At 35.9% G+C, this 16,060-nt stretch overlaps 1 protein-coding gene across 1 annotated transcript in view; it reads left to right on the plus strand.

The window, feature by feature from the left end:
• LOC124625766 (cap-specific mRNA (nucleoside-2'-O-)-methyltransferase 1) overlaps window positions 1-16,060 on the plus strand; it is a 293,563-nt gene that overhangs the window by 213,740 nt on the left and 63,763 nt on the right. Inside the window, exon 14 of the mRNA XM_047149205.1 lies at window positions 11,799-12,012. Coding sequence (XP_047005161.1) covers window positions 11,799-12,012 — 214 coding nt within the window. The remainder of the gene's footprint in view (window positions 1-11,798; window positions 12,013-16,060) is intronic.

Below are 16,060 nucleotides of genomic sequence, written 5' to 3' on the forward strand. Positions count from 1 at the left end.
TCTGTTATGTTTGGTGGATTGTCTATTTTAATGTGTGCGTTATCTATTGTCTGGTAAAATTTCTTTTGTTTTGTGTTGAATGTTTGATTTTGTTTCCTTCTATTTTCACTTTTTTGGTATCTTCTAAGTTATTGTTATTATTTTTATTATTGTTATTATCACCACCATTGTGAATGGTTGGCCCTGTTGACGGAGCCAAAACCCCATCTATGTATGCACCGCTTCATCACTATCAAAGTGAAGTCCTCGAAAATTTCTTTAAGTTTTGGAAACAAATGAAAATCGGATGCTACCAAATTGGGACTGTATGGAGGATGATCGATGACAGCTAACCTTAGTTGTCAGATTGTTGCAGATGTGACAGCGCTCGTGTGGTTTGGCATTGTCATGTAGAAGTAGAGGGTCCACCATGTGTAGACGAACTCTTCTGTGGTTAGAAATTCAAATACAACATGCTTTTTCTCGCACCCCGACATAGTTATGTTAAACACCACCAGCTTACACATTAAAATTCGGAGCCCTCTAGTGGCGGAGGGTTGCAGCTCATTTTAGCAGAGTGAGGAAGTCAACCGAGTAATATGCATGACATGTAATACCTCAATCAATATTGAGAACAAAATAAAAAATTAAGAAGCATTACTTTTTTGCACCCCTTCACAATTAACTAATGTTTGTTTCAAAGAATGACACCCCGGATCAACTACCCAGAACAGGAGTACAGCATAAAACTTCAGTGACAAAGTGAGCTGCACACTGTTTGGTTAGTTGGCAGCTGCACTGAAGTAGTGACTATGGGCAACCTCCAAGTCATATCCTGCATCACAGTTGTATTGAGGTTCTGCGTGGGTTTACCATTGTTAATGTAGCATCTTGTGATTGAAATTCCTCATGTGTATTATAATGCTAAACCTACTAGTGGATCCGGAGAAACAACTAGTTGCTGCTAAAGCCCCTTTTACATGACTGACTTTCTTGTCTTAATTAACTACTCGAGACAAGTATGTTTACTCCATCACACTGGCATTTTATTCCCATATTTATTTTTGCTTATGTATCAGCACCAAAAGGTTATGAGGGACTATCCTTTTTACAGAAAAATAGCCATATAGTAACAAAATGTATTAATGAGCAGTGACAGTGGAGTTTATTAATGACTAACACAGAATTCATAGTGGAAGTTCTTGTCAATGGCCCTGTGGTAAATTGTTGACACTCCTGAGAACTGCCAGAATTTCAGAACATATACACTTACTTGCTTGAGAAGATATACAGGGTGTTACAAAAAGGTGCTGCCAAACTTTCAGGAAACATTCCTCACACACAAATTAAGAAAAGATGTTACGTGGACATGTGTCCGGAAACGCTTAATTTCCATTTTAGAGCTCATTTTAGTTTCGTCAGTATGTACTGTACTTCCTCGATTCACCGCCAGTTGGCCGAATTGAAGGAAGGTAATGTTGACTTCAGTGGTTGTGTTGACATGCGACTCATTGCTCTACAGTACTAGCATCAAGCACATCAGTACGTAGCATCAACAGGTTAGTGTTCATCACGAACATGGTTTTGGAGTCAGTGCAATGTTTACAAATGCAGAGTTGGCAGATGCCCATTTGATGTATGGATTAGCACGGGGCAATAGCCGTGGCGCGGTACGTTTGTATCGAGACAGATTTCCAGAACGAAGGTGTCCCGACAGGAAGACGTTCGAAGCAATTGATCGGCGTCTTAGAGAGCACGGAACATTCCAGCCTATGACTCACGACTGGGGAAGACCTAGAATGACGAGGACACCTGCAATGGATGAGGCAATTCTTCATGCAGTTGACGATAACCCTAATGTCAGCGTCAGAGAAGTTGCTGCTGTACAAGGTAACGTTGACCACGTCACTGTATGGAGAGTGCTATGGGAGAACCAGTTGTTTCCGTACCAAGTACAGCGTGTGCAGGCACTGTCAGCAGCTGATTGGCCTCCACGGGTACACTTCTGCAAATGGTTCATCCAACAATGTGTAAATCCTCATTCCAGTGCAATTGTTCTCTTTACGGATGAGGCTTCATTCCAACGTGATCAAATTGCAAATTTTCACTATCAACATGTGTGGGCTGACGAGAATCCGCATGCAATTGTGCAATCACGTCATCAACACAGATTTTCTGTGAAAATTTGGGCAGGCATTGTTGGTGATGTCTCGATTGGGCCCCATGTTCTTCCACCTACGCTCAGTGGAACACGTTGTCATGACTTCATACGGGATACTCTACCTGTGCTGCTAGAACATGTGCCTTTACAAGTACAACACAACATGTGGTTCATGCACGATGGAGCTCCTGCACATTTCAGTCGAAGTGTTCGTACGCTTCTGAACAACAAGAGAAGTAATAAAATGAGCTCTAACATGGAAAGTAAGCGTTTCCGGACACATGTCCACATAACACATTTTCTTTCTTTGCGTGTGAGGAATGTTTCCCGAAAGTTTGGCCGTACCTTTTTGTAACACCCTGTATACTTGCAAAAACATCATACAATATGTAGAACACAGTAAATTGCACCTTATGCTCTATCCTGTGAATCATGTCTACTTATGATATGCCTAACAATGAAAATTATTTTTCTTGTGCAATAACTCTGACTTTCTCAATGTTGAAATAATTTTCATCAAAACATGTTTATCTATTTACACTCTTATTGATGCGTAATGTAGCGTTTTTCCTCTGTAAAACATAAATATTTTTTGCTTTCAGATATTTCCTCTCTCTTGTTGGAGAACACGAGTAGGAAAAAATAGAACATGCAATATACTTCAAATTTTAGAACTCCACACATGACACAATCTATAGATCATTGATGTCACACAGACATTCACAGTATGGTCGGTTGCTGATTTACACAGATGCACAAAAGATGCATGCACATTGAGTAGTCGATTTTGGCCAGTTTCTCACTTTTGTAAAACGGGCTTAAGAGTCAACCAGCTAAAAAGAACTCAACAGGCTGGTCCTCTGGAGCAATCAGCATTTGGGGAGGAGAATTTCAAAATTAATATCATACATCTGCTTCAAAATTTGTTTTTGTTAATGAAAATGGAAGAATGGGCTTTCAAGAAGGTGCCACACACTTATATTCTGCAGATATTAGCAGTGGTCATTGCAAATATGAAATTTGTCAAACAGCTATGAAAGGCATTTTCTGAATAGAAAACACAGCAAAAAAAGTAAAACATCTGGTGAACTAATGAAAATTAGCTGAATCATCTTATTGTTAGTGGGAAGGGTTTCTTATGGTTTTGTGGCATGATTGTTAACAAACAAAATTAACGTAATGAATGCACATAATGGAAGGAGTGAAGGTAACAATTCATTGTATAGTTGATGTATTGAGTGATCGATAGGCATATTAACATTACTGAAAATGTTACTAAGGCCCCCCCCCCCTCCCCCCCCACACAAACACACGTGCACGCATTGACATTGTTAAATTGTACCAGCCAACTATAATGTGGTTGGCTGGGTCAATATGACTGTGCATGTGTTTGTGTTTTCTCTGTTAGTTTGCTCTGGATGAAGTCACTGTCTGAAAGATTAGCAATGGTTATTGCCTTCTTTGTATGGTTATCAACCACTAATACCTCATTTATATAATGAGTTGTTATCTTTACTTCTTCCATTATTTGTATTCAATCCTGGACTTTCATTATCTTATTTACATAATGAAACTATCAAACAACAAACTTGAGAAAACTGTTGTCTCTATAACAACATTTGATTTAACTGCTTTGGTGGAGTACAGAAAACTTCCTTGCTCCATCTCCCCATCTGAAATGCGAATGATGTTTGTTAATCACCAACATTATTGACATGCCACACTTGGGTGTAATGGGTAGGTAATGTGTGTCTCATGGCCCATGAAGCAGTCATTATGTGCGTATCTCTCCAAGCCTGCATGAATTGTTCTAGTGACCATACGCCATGCACCATGCACCCACAGTTGGCCGGTATTCCTGGATGAAAAGAAATTACAGTACATCAACAATACCAAGTGAGCGTTGTTCAGTAAAGGAAAGAAAATACTCAAATCCTTAGACCTACCCACGCTCAATTAATTCCATGTCACATCCTCATCCAGTTACACAATTTGTAATATATGAGCACATGTTATCGTGGAGCATGGGTGGACCAACTTTGACCAACTGGGCAAGTGTTTCATTTATTTTTATGTCCATTTTTTGCATAGTCACAATAATAAATTTCTGTGACACTTGCTCCTAATCATGCAATCGAATAGGCTTTCTGAGCAGGTAGAAAGACTGGATCTACTGGCATCTACTTGTGCAAAAACTATGTGCTTTGGATATATGACAACTACTTTTGACTGTGGAAATAGGATAGCCCAGAACTACGAAGAACAACAGAAGAGAGAGAAGGTGAGAAAGAGGGGAACTTCCCCAATTATCCCACCCACACCCCCACACCCCTCCCCCAAAAAGAAATGTTCACCTGAAAATACATGTTATCTAAGATCACAATTCTATGCCATGAATTTGATACCAGACAAACACTGAATACTTCTATATTTAGAACACTGATGATACAATTTATAATGGATCACAAAATAAAACTGACCTGGAAAATATTTATAAGACTGGCACAGAATTGACCCATGTTAATGAAACTGAGAACTGAACATCATAGATGATGATGTAAACTCTGATTTCAGTGCATGAATAAGTTGCTGTCACATGCTCTGTTCTGAGTACTACACTGTGCATTATATTTGAGTGAGTGAATGAGAGATGCAGATTTGATTAAGTGTCTGTATTGTATTGTATTTGTATTTTATTGTATTTATTTAGCATCCGTGTCATCGTACAAACAATATTGGACTTCTCATACATAGAAATTAACAATATAGAATATACAAAATGAAATTGTCTGCAATTGGATTTGTCATACACAGAAATTAAAATAAAGAATGTACAAAATGAAACTGTCTATAATAAATGACAGCAAACTTACAGTTTCTTTCCATATAAATGGTTTATAGTAATTTGTTTCTCAGTAAAAATATATAACTAGTACTATAGATGGTAAAGTATAATAAAAGCTGAAACAAACAAAGATAGAAAATTTGGAGGTTAATTTGTAAAGTCATTTTCTTGGTCTTCAAGATATTCATTTATTGAGTAGTAACATTTATCAATTAAAAATTTTCGAAGTTCCAATTTAAAAGTTGTATTGTCCTTTCAATCTTTAATGTATTGAGGCAGTGCATTATAGAGCTTAATGCCCATGTGGCTTACATGCTTCTGAGTTCGTGTTCTTCTTACTTGTTATGTGGAGATCATTCTTGTTCCTTGTGTTATAGTTGTGACAGTCTGCATTTGTGTGAAGATTGCTTAGATTAGCTTTGGTTAAGAGTACACATTTAAGTATGTAGACTGATGGCAGAGTAAGTATTCCTAACTTTTTGAAAAGAGGTCTGCAGTGAGCTTGTGTTGGACTGTGGGTAATTATTCGAACAGCCCGTTTTTGTAAAATAAAAATGTCTTTCAAATTAGATTTTGAGCTGGCCCAGAACACTATTCCAAATGAGGCAACAGAATGAAAGTATCCAAAGTATGCCATTCTGATGCCTTCTAGAGTGCAAACATTTGCAATAACTCTCAGTGCAAAGCAGGCTGATTTAAGTCTGTGTTTAAGAAATTTTGCATGGTGTTCCCAATTCATAGCTTCATCTATATGCATTCCTAACACTTTTGCAAAGTGCACTCTCTCTGTTAGTCTGTCATCCAGTTCTAGATTAATGTCTTCATCCTGAATCATTTTACCAAACTGTATGTAATTTGTTTTCTTTGCATTGAGTGTAAGTTTATTTGCACTGAACCAAGTCTTAATACTTTTTAGGATTTTGTCAGTAGTTGACTGTAATGAATTTTTCGATAGATCTAAATTGATTCCTACTACACTTTTGTTTTTCTCCAAATTTTTAATTATTTCTTGAGTGTAGTCTATGACTGCAGTTTCTGTACTTCGTTTTGCACGAAAACCATGTTGATTACTATTCCAAAGTTTATTATTGTCTAGGTAACTAGTGACTCAATTTCATCAGTTTCTCTAATATCTTGGAGGAAACAGGAAGAAGTGATATGGGACAGTAGTTTTCTATTTTATGTCTGTCTCCATTTTTAAATAGTGGCACTTTTGAGATCATAAGTCGTTGAGGAAACACACCTTCACCAAAGGATAAATTTGCAATATGTGCTAATGGTTTTGCAATCTGCACTGCAGTCCTTATTATTATTGAAACTGGTACTTCATCAACACCTGCTGCCATTTTTGGTTTTAAGCTTCTAATCACTCTAATTACGTCCTGTTCATTTGTTGAAGGAATATTCATGCTGCAGGCAAGCCTTGGAGCATGTATTATTTTTTGTTTTGTGAAGTTTAAGTTTAATGAATGTGGTACACTTAAAAATAGTTATTAATATAGTTTGCCATTTCCTTCATTTCTGTATTGCAATTTTCACTGCTTTTGGGTACTATTTCTTCCTCTTCTCCCAAGGTAGTAGTTTCATTCCTCACAATGTCCCATATAGTTTGTGGTTTGTTGTCTGAGTTACTGATTAAATTGTCATTATATAGCAACTTTGCCTTTGCTATTGCCTTTCGGTATATCTTTCTGTATGTTTTTAAATATTCTACAAAATGTGACATGAATATAGAAGAAGAGGTATTATATGCATTATTTGCACTTGATTCTGATCTCACATCTGTCCAGCTTTCATTGGTTGGACAGTTAACAAAATGTGTGCAGTTTTCTTTAGAAAAAATTCTTTTATAAGTGTGGCAAGATGTTTTTTTCACAGGCATTGGGGGAATGGTAAGCACAAAAGCATTGTGAGCAGATAAACCAAGGTCAGTGTTATTGACCTCCACTTCATTGGAATCTATGTTTGATAATATATTATCTATGAGGGTCTGTGATTTGTTTGTTATTCGGGTAGGACCTATTACGTGGGGTAACATGTTAAAACTAAAATATTCAGAAATTTATCTTTAACCGTATTATTGCACATAAGATTTATGTGAAAATCCCCACAAAGAAGCACAGTAGCTTTTTCATTGTACCCAATGTTTAACATAATTTCTAGTTTGGACAAAAATTTAGCTATATCTCCACATGGTGACCTGTACACAATCATCACTATCATTTTCCTTTGCTTACCATACAACTCAATAGCAGCTGCTTCAAAATGCTTTTCTACACTTAACTTTTCAATATCACGTCTTCTTTTGAATTTTGTCCCTGTTTTTGTATAAATACAGACACCACCCCTTCTGGCATTTTCCCTACAGTAAGAGCTAGCTAGTCTAAAAGGGTGTATAGTGATGTTGTTTAATTCATATTCCCTACACCAATGCTCCGAAAGACACAAGCACTCAGTGTTAAACTCATCTAAAGCAACTTCTAGTTCAAGGTGTTTATTTCTTAGAGACTGAATATTTAGATTCATAACTTGAAAAGAATTTGATGGGAGCCTAGATTTAGTTACACTTACATTTTGTTCTATCTAACTGGTCGTAGAGAAGTTGGTTGTCTGCATATTTGTTGAAAGTTCTATACTGCAACTTTTCCTGTTCTGGGGTAGAAAAAATCCTGGTTCATTCTTGAAGGTCATTTTGGTCTTAAGCTCATTTTTCCATTCTTCGGTGTGTCGGTTGTCACTATAGGCCGCACTGATCTTGTTTTTCCGTTATTCTTGCAACTACTTGGAATAGTGGAGTGTTTCCCAGAATTATTGATCTTGCTTTCAGACTTATGTGTGCTTGTTCCAACAGGAGTGAGCTGTACTGCATTTGTTATTACATTGGTTCTTGAAGCTGTTGGAGTACATAAATTGTTTTGGGCTAGTCCTTTAGGCACAGCTTTCATAGTTAGAGGAGGTGCTGTGGTTGTTACCTTAGTATCTATACACATATTAGAGTACTGTGTTGGGTCTTCTGCTTCCGTTTGTAATATAATAGGATCATCATCTTTCTTGTCAATAAATTTCCAGATGAGCTTTTTTATTTGTGTACAGACATATTGCTTTCCCATATTATTCAAATGCATACTGTGTCTGGTATAATGCACTCTTTCTAAGCTATCAAGTATTAAAAACAATGTATTTGGGAAAGCTTTGGTAATCTTTTCCAGTTTTCTGTTCGTGACTTCAATTTCCTTGTTTACACACGAACTTGGAACTAGATCTTTTCTGAGTGGTATGCTTGATAACACTACATTTAGATTTTTTAAATTATTCAAGGCCCTTCTAGCAGATCTGATGGCTTCTCTGGTGTTGTTTTGGTAGACATCATTTGCACCACAAAATATTAAAACAATGTCCTTTTTAGTTAGTGGGCCTGCTAGTGTTTTGCAGTCCTGTGTGAATTCATTCATTTGAGCACTTGGCTTAACTATACCTGTTGCATTAGCTTGTATTTCTTTCAACATTTCTGGTATTTTTCGTCCGTGACTGTCAGCAAGAATAAGTATTTTTCCTTGAAATCCAATGTGTCCATTTGTATTGTATTTGTGTTCTGGTCTGTCGCTTTTTTTGTAATGTTCGCCTTTATTTGCACTGTTGCTTATATCAACACACTCCATAACACATGCACTTGAATCTATTGCTGTCGTATTTAGGCTTCTGAACCCTTCATTCTGCATTTCTTTTTCACTATTTACGGTTTTCATAGGTTTTGTTTTGGATAACCCATGGAATTTCATGTAACTTAGCAGTTCAGTATCTTCCTTTCGAAGTTTTATTATATCACTCTTTAAAGAATGAATTGCTGATTGCATATTTACCATACATTGTTTTAGATGTTCAATATCAGCTACACATGTAGTACATGGCATATTTTTACCTCCAATGGCTGTATTTTCATTCTGAGAAACATCGCACACTTTCTGCACAGGAACCATTTTCTTTTGCTTCTTAAGTGACACTATTACACACAATAAATTTTGGATCACAACAGACACTGAATTTTTCGCATATTACACTTTTTTTTCACACTTTACGTTTGTATTTTCAGGCTAACACACTCGCGATTTCTTACTGGCCGCCATCTCCTTGTATTTACTCAAAAATGAGTAAATATGCATGAAAGAAAAAGAGGAACATGGTTTCTTAGAGATGACGTTTAACAATTTAAAAGTTTTGTAACTATTTATTTATTTTTTTCATTATATATTCCTGAAAAAATAACTGTTACCAAATAGCATCATCCATATTCCTAAGTAAAGAAAATACTTTTGATTCCTCCTTCAAAATTGTTCAGTTTAGAAATTGCCAAGCACTTTTGTTTAGCAATTTTCTAGATGTGATTCTATTTTCAAGCTAAATTTGTTACATCAGTGTTAGTCAATATGTTATTTTATTCTGTTTATTGATTTATTTATCTTGGCAAGATCAAGGCCCAAGACCCTCTCTCACATGTAGCCAAGACACCCTACATGTTTTACTCTAGCCATTACCCACAGCTGCACTCGCATATCAATAATATTGTTATGATGGGTGATAGTCAGTAACATCAGCTATCCTTACATGTATGCCACTTTGGGTAAGCATAGCTCATGATTGTGCAAACCCCCCCCCCCCCCCCCCCCCAAGCTGTTTCCAACACACGATGCATGGGCATGTGCAGTGTCGCTGCAGGAGAATGGGCAGGAGTGTGCATATATGTATTGTTTTATGGAAATAGCTATACATTTCACAATATGTACAATATGCAACAATTGGTGTGGAAATATGGATTAACCACATTGAAGTTTGTATAAGGATTGTGTTCATTACTTTGAAACATATCCTCTAGCACATATCGACCATTGGAAGCATTTTCACAAGTATGATAAAGATCAAAAATAGGAGAGAAAATAGCTTTTTCAAAGAGTGAAAATTTTTCCCTAATTTGTGTAATATTCCTCAAGTCAGCAAGTATCTTGTACTACAAAGTGATCGTTGTTCTTCCTCAGGGTTCAGGCTATCTCCATACCAGATATCATCAAAATTGATACAACAGATTAGTCATCAAAATGTAACAGACAGAGATACTTTTTCATTCGTAATATTAGTATGGATAAAACTTTGAATTTCAATATCTTTGTTCCCCATGAAAATTTGTCTAACAGGTGTTAGAGAAGCATACTTGAACAGACAGACAGACAGGTATGACAGCTTTACAGATTTATTATTAGTAAAATTATGTTGATAATGACACAAGTTATAAAAATACATGAAAAGAATAATAGTTACTGTAGCAAAAGTGACAGTTTGTATTAGTTTATAAATAGGGGACCAACAATGACAGATTACTGTCATGTAGATTTAACCTGAGTGTGCAAGTAATGGATTGTGAGAGGAAGAAAAAAAGTAATGTGTTAGAAAACAAATAATGAAGAGAGGGAGAAAGAATTTGGTATCACTGATTGAGAAACAGAAAGAGAAAGAAGAGTAACTGATATAAGATGCAAGAATTTTCTTTACTCTTTTACAAAGAGAAACTAGCCATATGTGCTAATTTTTTGGGTAACAGTTATGTGGTTAACTAAAGGAAGTGCTTTAGCATTTTCTTAAATGCAGCAGGGCACTGAATTGCAGTGCGCAGACTAGTTTGCCTGAAAGATGGAGAGCAGTAATAGAGAAGGAGTTTGCAAATGTTTTTGTTTCACAGACAGGCACAGCCAGGACATTAGACATGTGTTGCAATTCTGATGAGGTGGCAGGTACCTCATCTCTGATGTGAGGTATTGGGGCACATGCACACAGAGTAACCAAAACATAACCTGTGGCAGCTGTGTAACTTGTTCAACTACAAACATTCTAGCTGGGTGCAAGTAGCATTGACATGGTCAAACAAAAGTCTTACTGCACATGGCAGCAGTATTTTCTGGCCACTTGAGGCACTTATATAAAGTACACCCCATTTCTTTACCATTTCCTGGTATGTTATTGGGATACTGTCAAGAAGAATAGGAGAAAAATTTTTCACAGAATTCAGAACTAATTAATTTTGGACGGTGTACAAAAATTACTTGGGACTTCTAACAATCCTCAACCTGTTTAAGGTTTTCCTAACACAATAAATGTGCTAAGGGTCATGGGTGTTTAATGAAATAGTATTACTAAAACTTTGCACTATTTTGTCAGAGCATCTGTTTGTCATCTTCAGATGAAGGTAATCTAGTGCTGTAGCAACAGCATACAACACATAAGATGGTGCTCAAGAGCTGCAATAGCAATTTTGAAATAATCTAACATTTTTATCGTCTTCCTTAATTTTGCTCATTAAAAGACAGTGAGCTTAAATGTTGTTCTTTGATTGGGAAAACCACTCATGAAAAGCATCACCCTCAAAGTGTTATCCTCAGAGCTTGCAGAAGCAATACTGTGATCCCAACAGCACCTTCCGAATGTGTCTGTAGCATTTTGTGTTTTTTTGACACTATAGATCTGTATGTAAAATATGTATGCTCTCTTGCAATTGTGATTATGGTGTTACATGTTGTTGATGTAGCTAATATTAGATGAAAGAATTACAGTATGAGAACCAAGTGTTATCTTTAGATTTTGTGTTTTAAACAATCATTATTATTTTCAACATGTAAATGAAGAAAACTGCAATGTCAGCCTCATATTGTCATGAGATGCAGCTTCAGTAGAATGTGTATCAAGACAACATCTTTAGATTTTTCAACATTTTGTGATAATACTGTCTTTCCATATTATGCTTGGCAGTTACTACTTTCTGGTTGGCAGGGTTGGGCCGTTCAAAGGTATACCGGTATCAGTCAGGACAGTGGATTCGTGAGCAGAGTACACTGGAATTGAGTCCTGATACTTTGGTGCTAGCAGAGCCTGTGATGGAGCTTAAGGGTGAAGGAAAGTCTCAGCGCAAAATAAACACCCTACATATTATTGATGCTGTCTCTCTTGGAGGCACTGATGTCCATAATTTACATATCACTGAGCGGTTAGTATCTTCTGCATTATGGAGTGTGATTTCAGATGGGTAATGTTAAATTTGCACTTAACTATTTTCCTTCTTTCTTGTATGTGGAATATACTGAAATAGTGAGTGAAATTTATGGAATTGATTGCTTCTCCATGCAGGAATAAAAATATCAACAAAAGTTGCAATTGTTTTGACTGAAATTAATGTATGCTCCTAGTGCTTATTTAAACTGTGGTTTCAAGGACATAAATGACCCCTCCCCATACCACTTAGGAAGGTATCTTTACAAATCAAACTTACATCTTGCTTCATGAAGCAGACAGAATTATCAAATCAGTATCACCTTGAAGAAAGCTGGAATATGTAATGGATATTGACATGTAGCAAGTGCACTCCTAGGTATGTAATGTGTAGTGAAATTGCAAAACTGTTTCGTCATTCACCACAAAACTGAAATGAGGAATCTCCACCCCCCACCCCACCCCAATATCTCCTCTCACACCCCCTGCACAATTCAAATCCTGGATATGCCCTTGTATAGCTTTATAACTAAGCAACAACTATTTGTGTGTGAATGGGTTGGTTCGGAAGACCCTTGGAGACAACAAATTCAACTAAGTTTCTTCATAAAAAGTGTGTAATAAAAATGAAGACAAGATTTGTGATTTTTACACATCACAGTATTTTCCTCGGGATGCAGAAATACATACATACTGGTCCCCATAAGAAATCTTAATGTTAAGAATTCATAGTGTTTATTATGTAAATGAAATGCACTAGTCTTGTGTATGCGGTGTTGTGGCTGTAATGAGAAGTTCCAGTTTGAGGTATAAATTTTATTCATTTTTTACATAAAATATTACAGAGTCAATTATCAACAATGACAATTTTTTCAGAATAAATCACACATGCAAGGCTGCAAAATTAAAAAAAAAAGTGATCCTCAACCCACAGAGAGGTAGCCATGTAATATAGGAAAGCATTTTACCATTTCTTGCGGAAAGTACTCATTTTATGAATCACAAATAGAAAGCTGAATCTTCAAATGGCAGTAGACATATTAATTGAAATTTCATTTTTGCTGCTGCTACTCTACAAAGTGAGTTGTTTGAACTTGTCTCAAAAGCTGTCAGGGAGCTTCAGCCTATTCCTGTCTGTGGAGTACTTTCCAAATTTGTCAGTTTCAACTCCTTAACTGTCAAGAAATAGTTTTTTTTAATCCAGTTGTAAACAGTGTTAGCCTAGAGCAAGCAACTGGTGTGTAGCAGAAAACATTAAAAACTTCAAAATCACAGTGAATCTCAAGAGTTGTTACTGCATGTCACAGATTTCAGGTAAAGCATGCTACAAGCACAAAACAACTGTGCATTATGTCACTTACAGGAATCAATAACTTAATAATATACTTCAGATAGATTTTGATTTAATTACTTTTCCTTTAATAGTAAAATTTGAGAGTGAAGAACGGTTTTGTAATTAGAACCGAACATTTCAGTACGAAAGTTTGACCTCTTAATCTTCCACAGGAAAGATTGAATACTGTGAACCCATGTACCTTGAAAGCATAATATTGTCAAAGACTTGATGACACTACCCATATAATTGATTAGAAAAGGACTTAATATAAAAAAGAAATACAAAAGAAACATTAAGTATATTTTATGATATGCAGAAAAATACTCAATTTTATTGATAATTTGGTATCTTGAAGTAATTCTCTTGACATCACCACAATCAGTAGCCATTTGACATCCACTACTCGATAAACTCCATTTCTAGTTTTTTCCATGTGTTATGGTCTTCAGCTGCATGCAACCATTTTGCCTCTGTACATTTTCCAGTGGCACATATGCAACTTCCAGTAATTCATTATCTTTCTTACCTCTTGGTATCCAGCAAAGTACTTCTTTGTTACATCTAAAATTCATCCACCTAGCTACATTATCTTGCCACCTCCCTTGATTTTCATTGCAGACACATTTACACCTTCCACTTCCAGATATTCTGTGATCTACTTGGATGTTATCCTGTCTCTTCTGGTGCTTCAGAACACAGCTCTCCATTTCTCAGTGAGCAAACCTCAGCTTTTGATTGGCATTGGCTTTAAAAATCGATGTTGCACTGGTGTAAATCACAACTAATATGTTGTGAGGTGAACTTTCTGTTTCAGACACGTCAGAGATATAGTTTCCAAAACTCTATTTAGTTTATCACAAGCATGCTAGGATGTTGTTATTCTTCTGTGTATTTCCTTTCCATCTATAAATATGAAAACTCATCCAACAAGTCTGAGATTTAATTGATAACTTGTCCAATTTTCTTTTCATTGTGCTGGAAACACACTGTTTAAAGTCTTATTGTAATTGATTTTCATACCAACTTTCAAGTTTGCTTTATGAATTTTTTGGATTATTTGTTGAAGTTTATCCTCACTTGGGGCAAACAGTACAGTGTTACTCAGGAAACAAGATGATTCAGATGTGTTCCATTAAACTGTATTCTTTCTTAGTTTATCTAGTTTTAAGGATCTGAAAACTCCCTCTGGGCATAATGAGAATAGATGTTTCATGATATGGAATCTACTGGCGTGGCTTAACTTGAAGCTCTTACTTTCCCACTATCCTAAATTCTCCAGTGTTCTACTGCAGGTTGAATCACTCCTTTGCTTTGCAAGGGTTGTCAGTATGGATTATACTGAAACTAAGAAATTTTTCCACAATTTTGAAACCCCATGTGATGTAATTCAGTCAGTCATTTCTGTAATTTTGTTCAAGATTTGCAAATAATCCATTGTGCCATGTCCACTTCTAAAATCAGCTGGTTCTCTTTTTTTTTTTTTTTTAATGATAATTTTAAGCTGACGGGTCTACAGTTTTTTAATCCCTTGAGAAGTAGTGTGATAAAGCATTGTTCCAGTTTTGGAGAATTGTATTACTTTCCAGAAAAATAAACGATTTTGCAACTTCCTTTTTCTTTTTTGCCCAATATCAACCCATTTCTGTTAAACATCATCATCTCCAGATACCTTTCCTATCTTCATAATTTGAATGCCTTTCAATACATCACCTGGAATTATTTCCACAATATCATTATTTTCATTATTGTCAGTCTGTGTTTCTGATTAGTTCTTGACATCTATAAATATTTAAAGAAGTTATGGAATGATTGTACAGTTTTCTCATGCATGCATGTCATCTTAAATGTTGAAATGTGGTGTCTATTATACATATGTATTTGTTATTTCTTTTTTATGCTCATATTGTTTTGAGCTGTTTCTTTTTTATTATATTCATTTTATCTCATCATGATGTCTTCTTCTTCTTCTTCTTCTTCTGCTTTTACGGCCTCATTGGACCACTTCAGTCAATCATTTCTGGTCCTCTTCTTTGGTATTTTCCCCTTCCGAGTGGCCCAGTATCTCTTCATTCGTTCCGATGCTTTTCGTCGTTCCTTATCTGTAAATACCCTTTTCATTGTATGTCATTTGTCAATTTTTGGTTTAAATCTTATTTCTGTGTCCCTCAACTTCTTTAAATTTGGCGTTTTGTTCTGCAAATCATCCAGAGTTATTTCCAGTTCTTCCATATCCTCTCTTATTTCCTTAAGCCATCCTCCTTGTTGTTTCAAATTCCAGAGTTTCTCAATAATTTTCCTTGATAATCTGGTTTCTGGTGTCCTCAGAATGTGACCACAAAAAGAGATCCTTTTCTTTTGTATAGTATCAGTGATGGGCTCCAGTTCTCTGTATACCACTTCATTTGGAACTATCCGCCATTGCCCAGATTTTCGATATTTCTTATTTATGCATGTTCTAGCAACTCTTCTCTCTACTTTTAAAATTTTGTCAATTCTGTTTTTCTGGGTGACTTTAAAAAGAGTTTCACTTCCGTATGTAACCTCTGGTTGAACCACCGTCTTGTAATGTTTTAATTTTGTTTTAATTGATAGACATTTTTTATTGTACGTAGACCATGTTAGTTTTTGAGCTTTTATCATTTTATTAGTTCTTGCTCGCCATGCAGGTTTCTCGTCCAATTTATGTGTTATAATTTCAGCCAGGTATTTA

Source organism: Schistocerca americana, chromosome 8, assembly GCF_021461395.2.
Source record: "Schistocerca americana isolate TAMUIC-IGC-003095 chromosome 8, iqSchAmer2.1, whole genome shotgun sequence".
Taxonomy (NCBI): domain Eukaryota; kingdom Metazoa; phylum Arthropoda; class Insecta; order Orthoptera; family Acrididae; genus Schistocerca; species Schistocerca americana.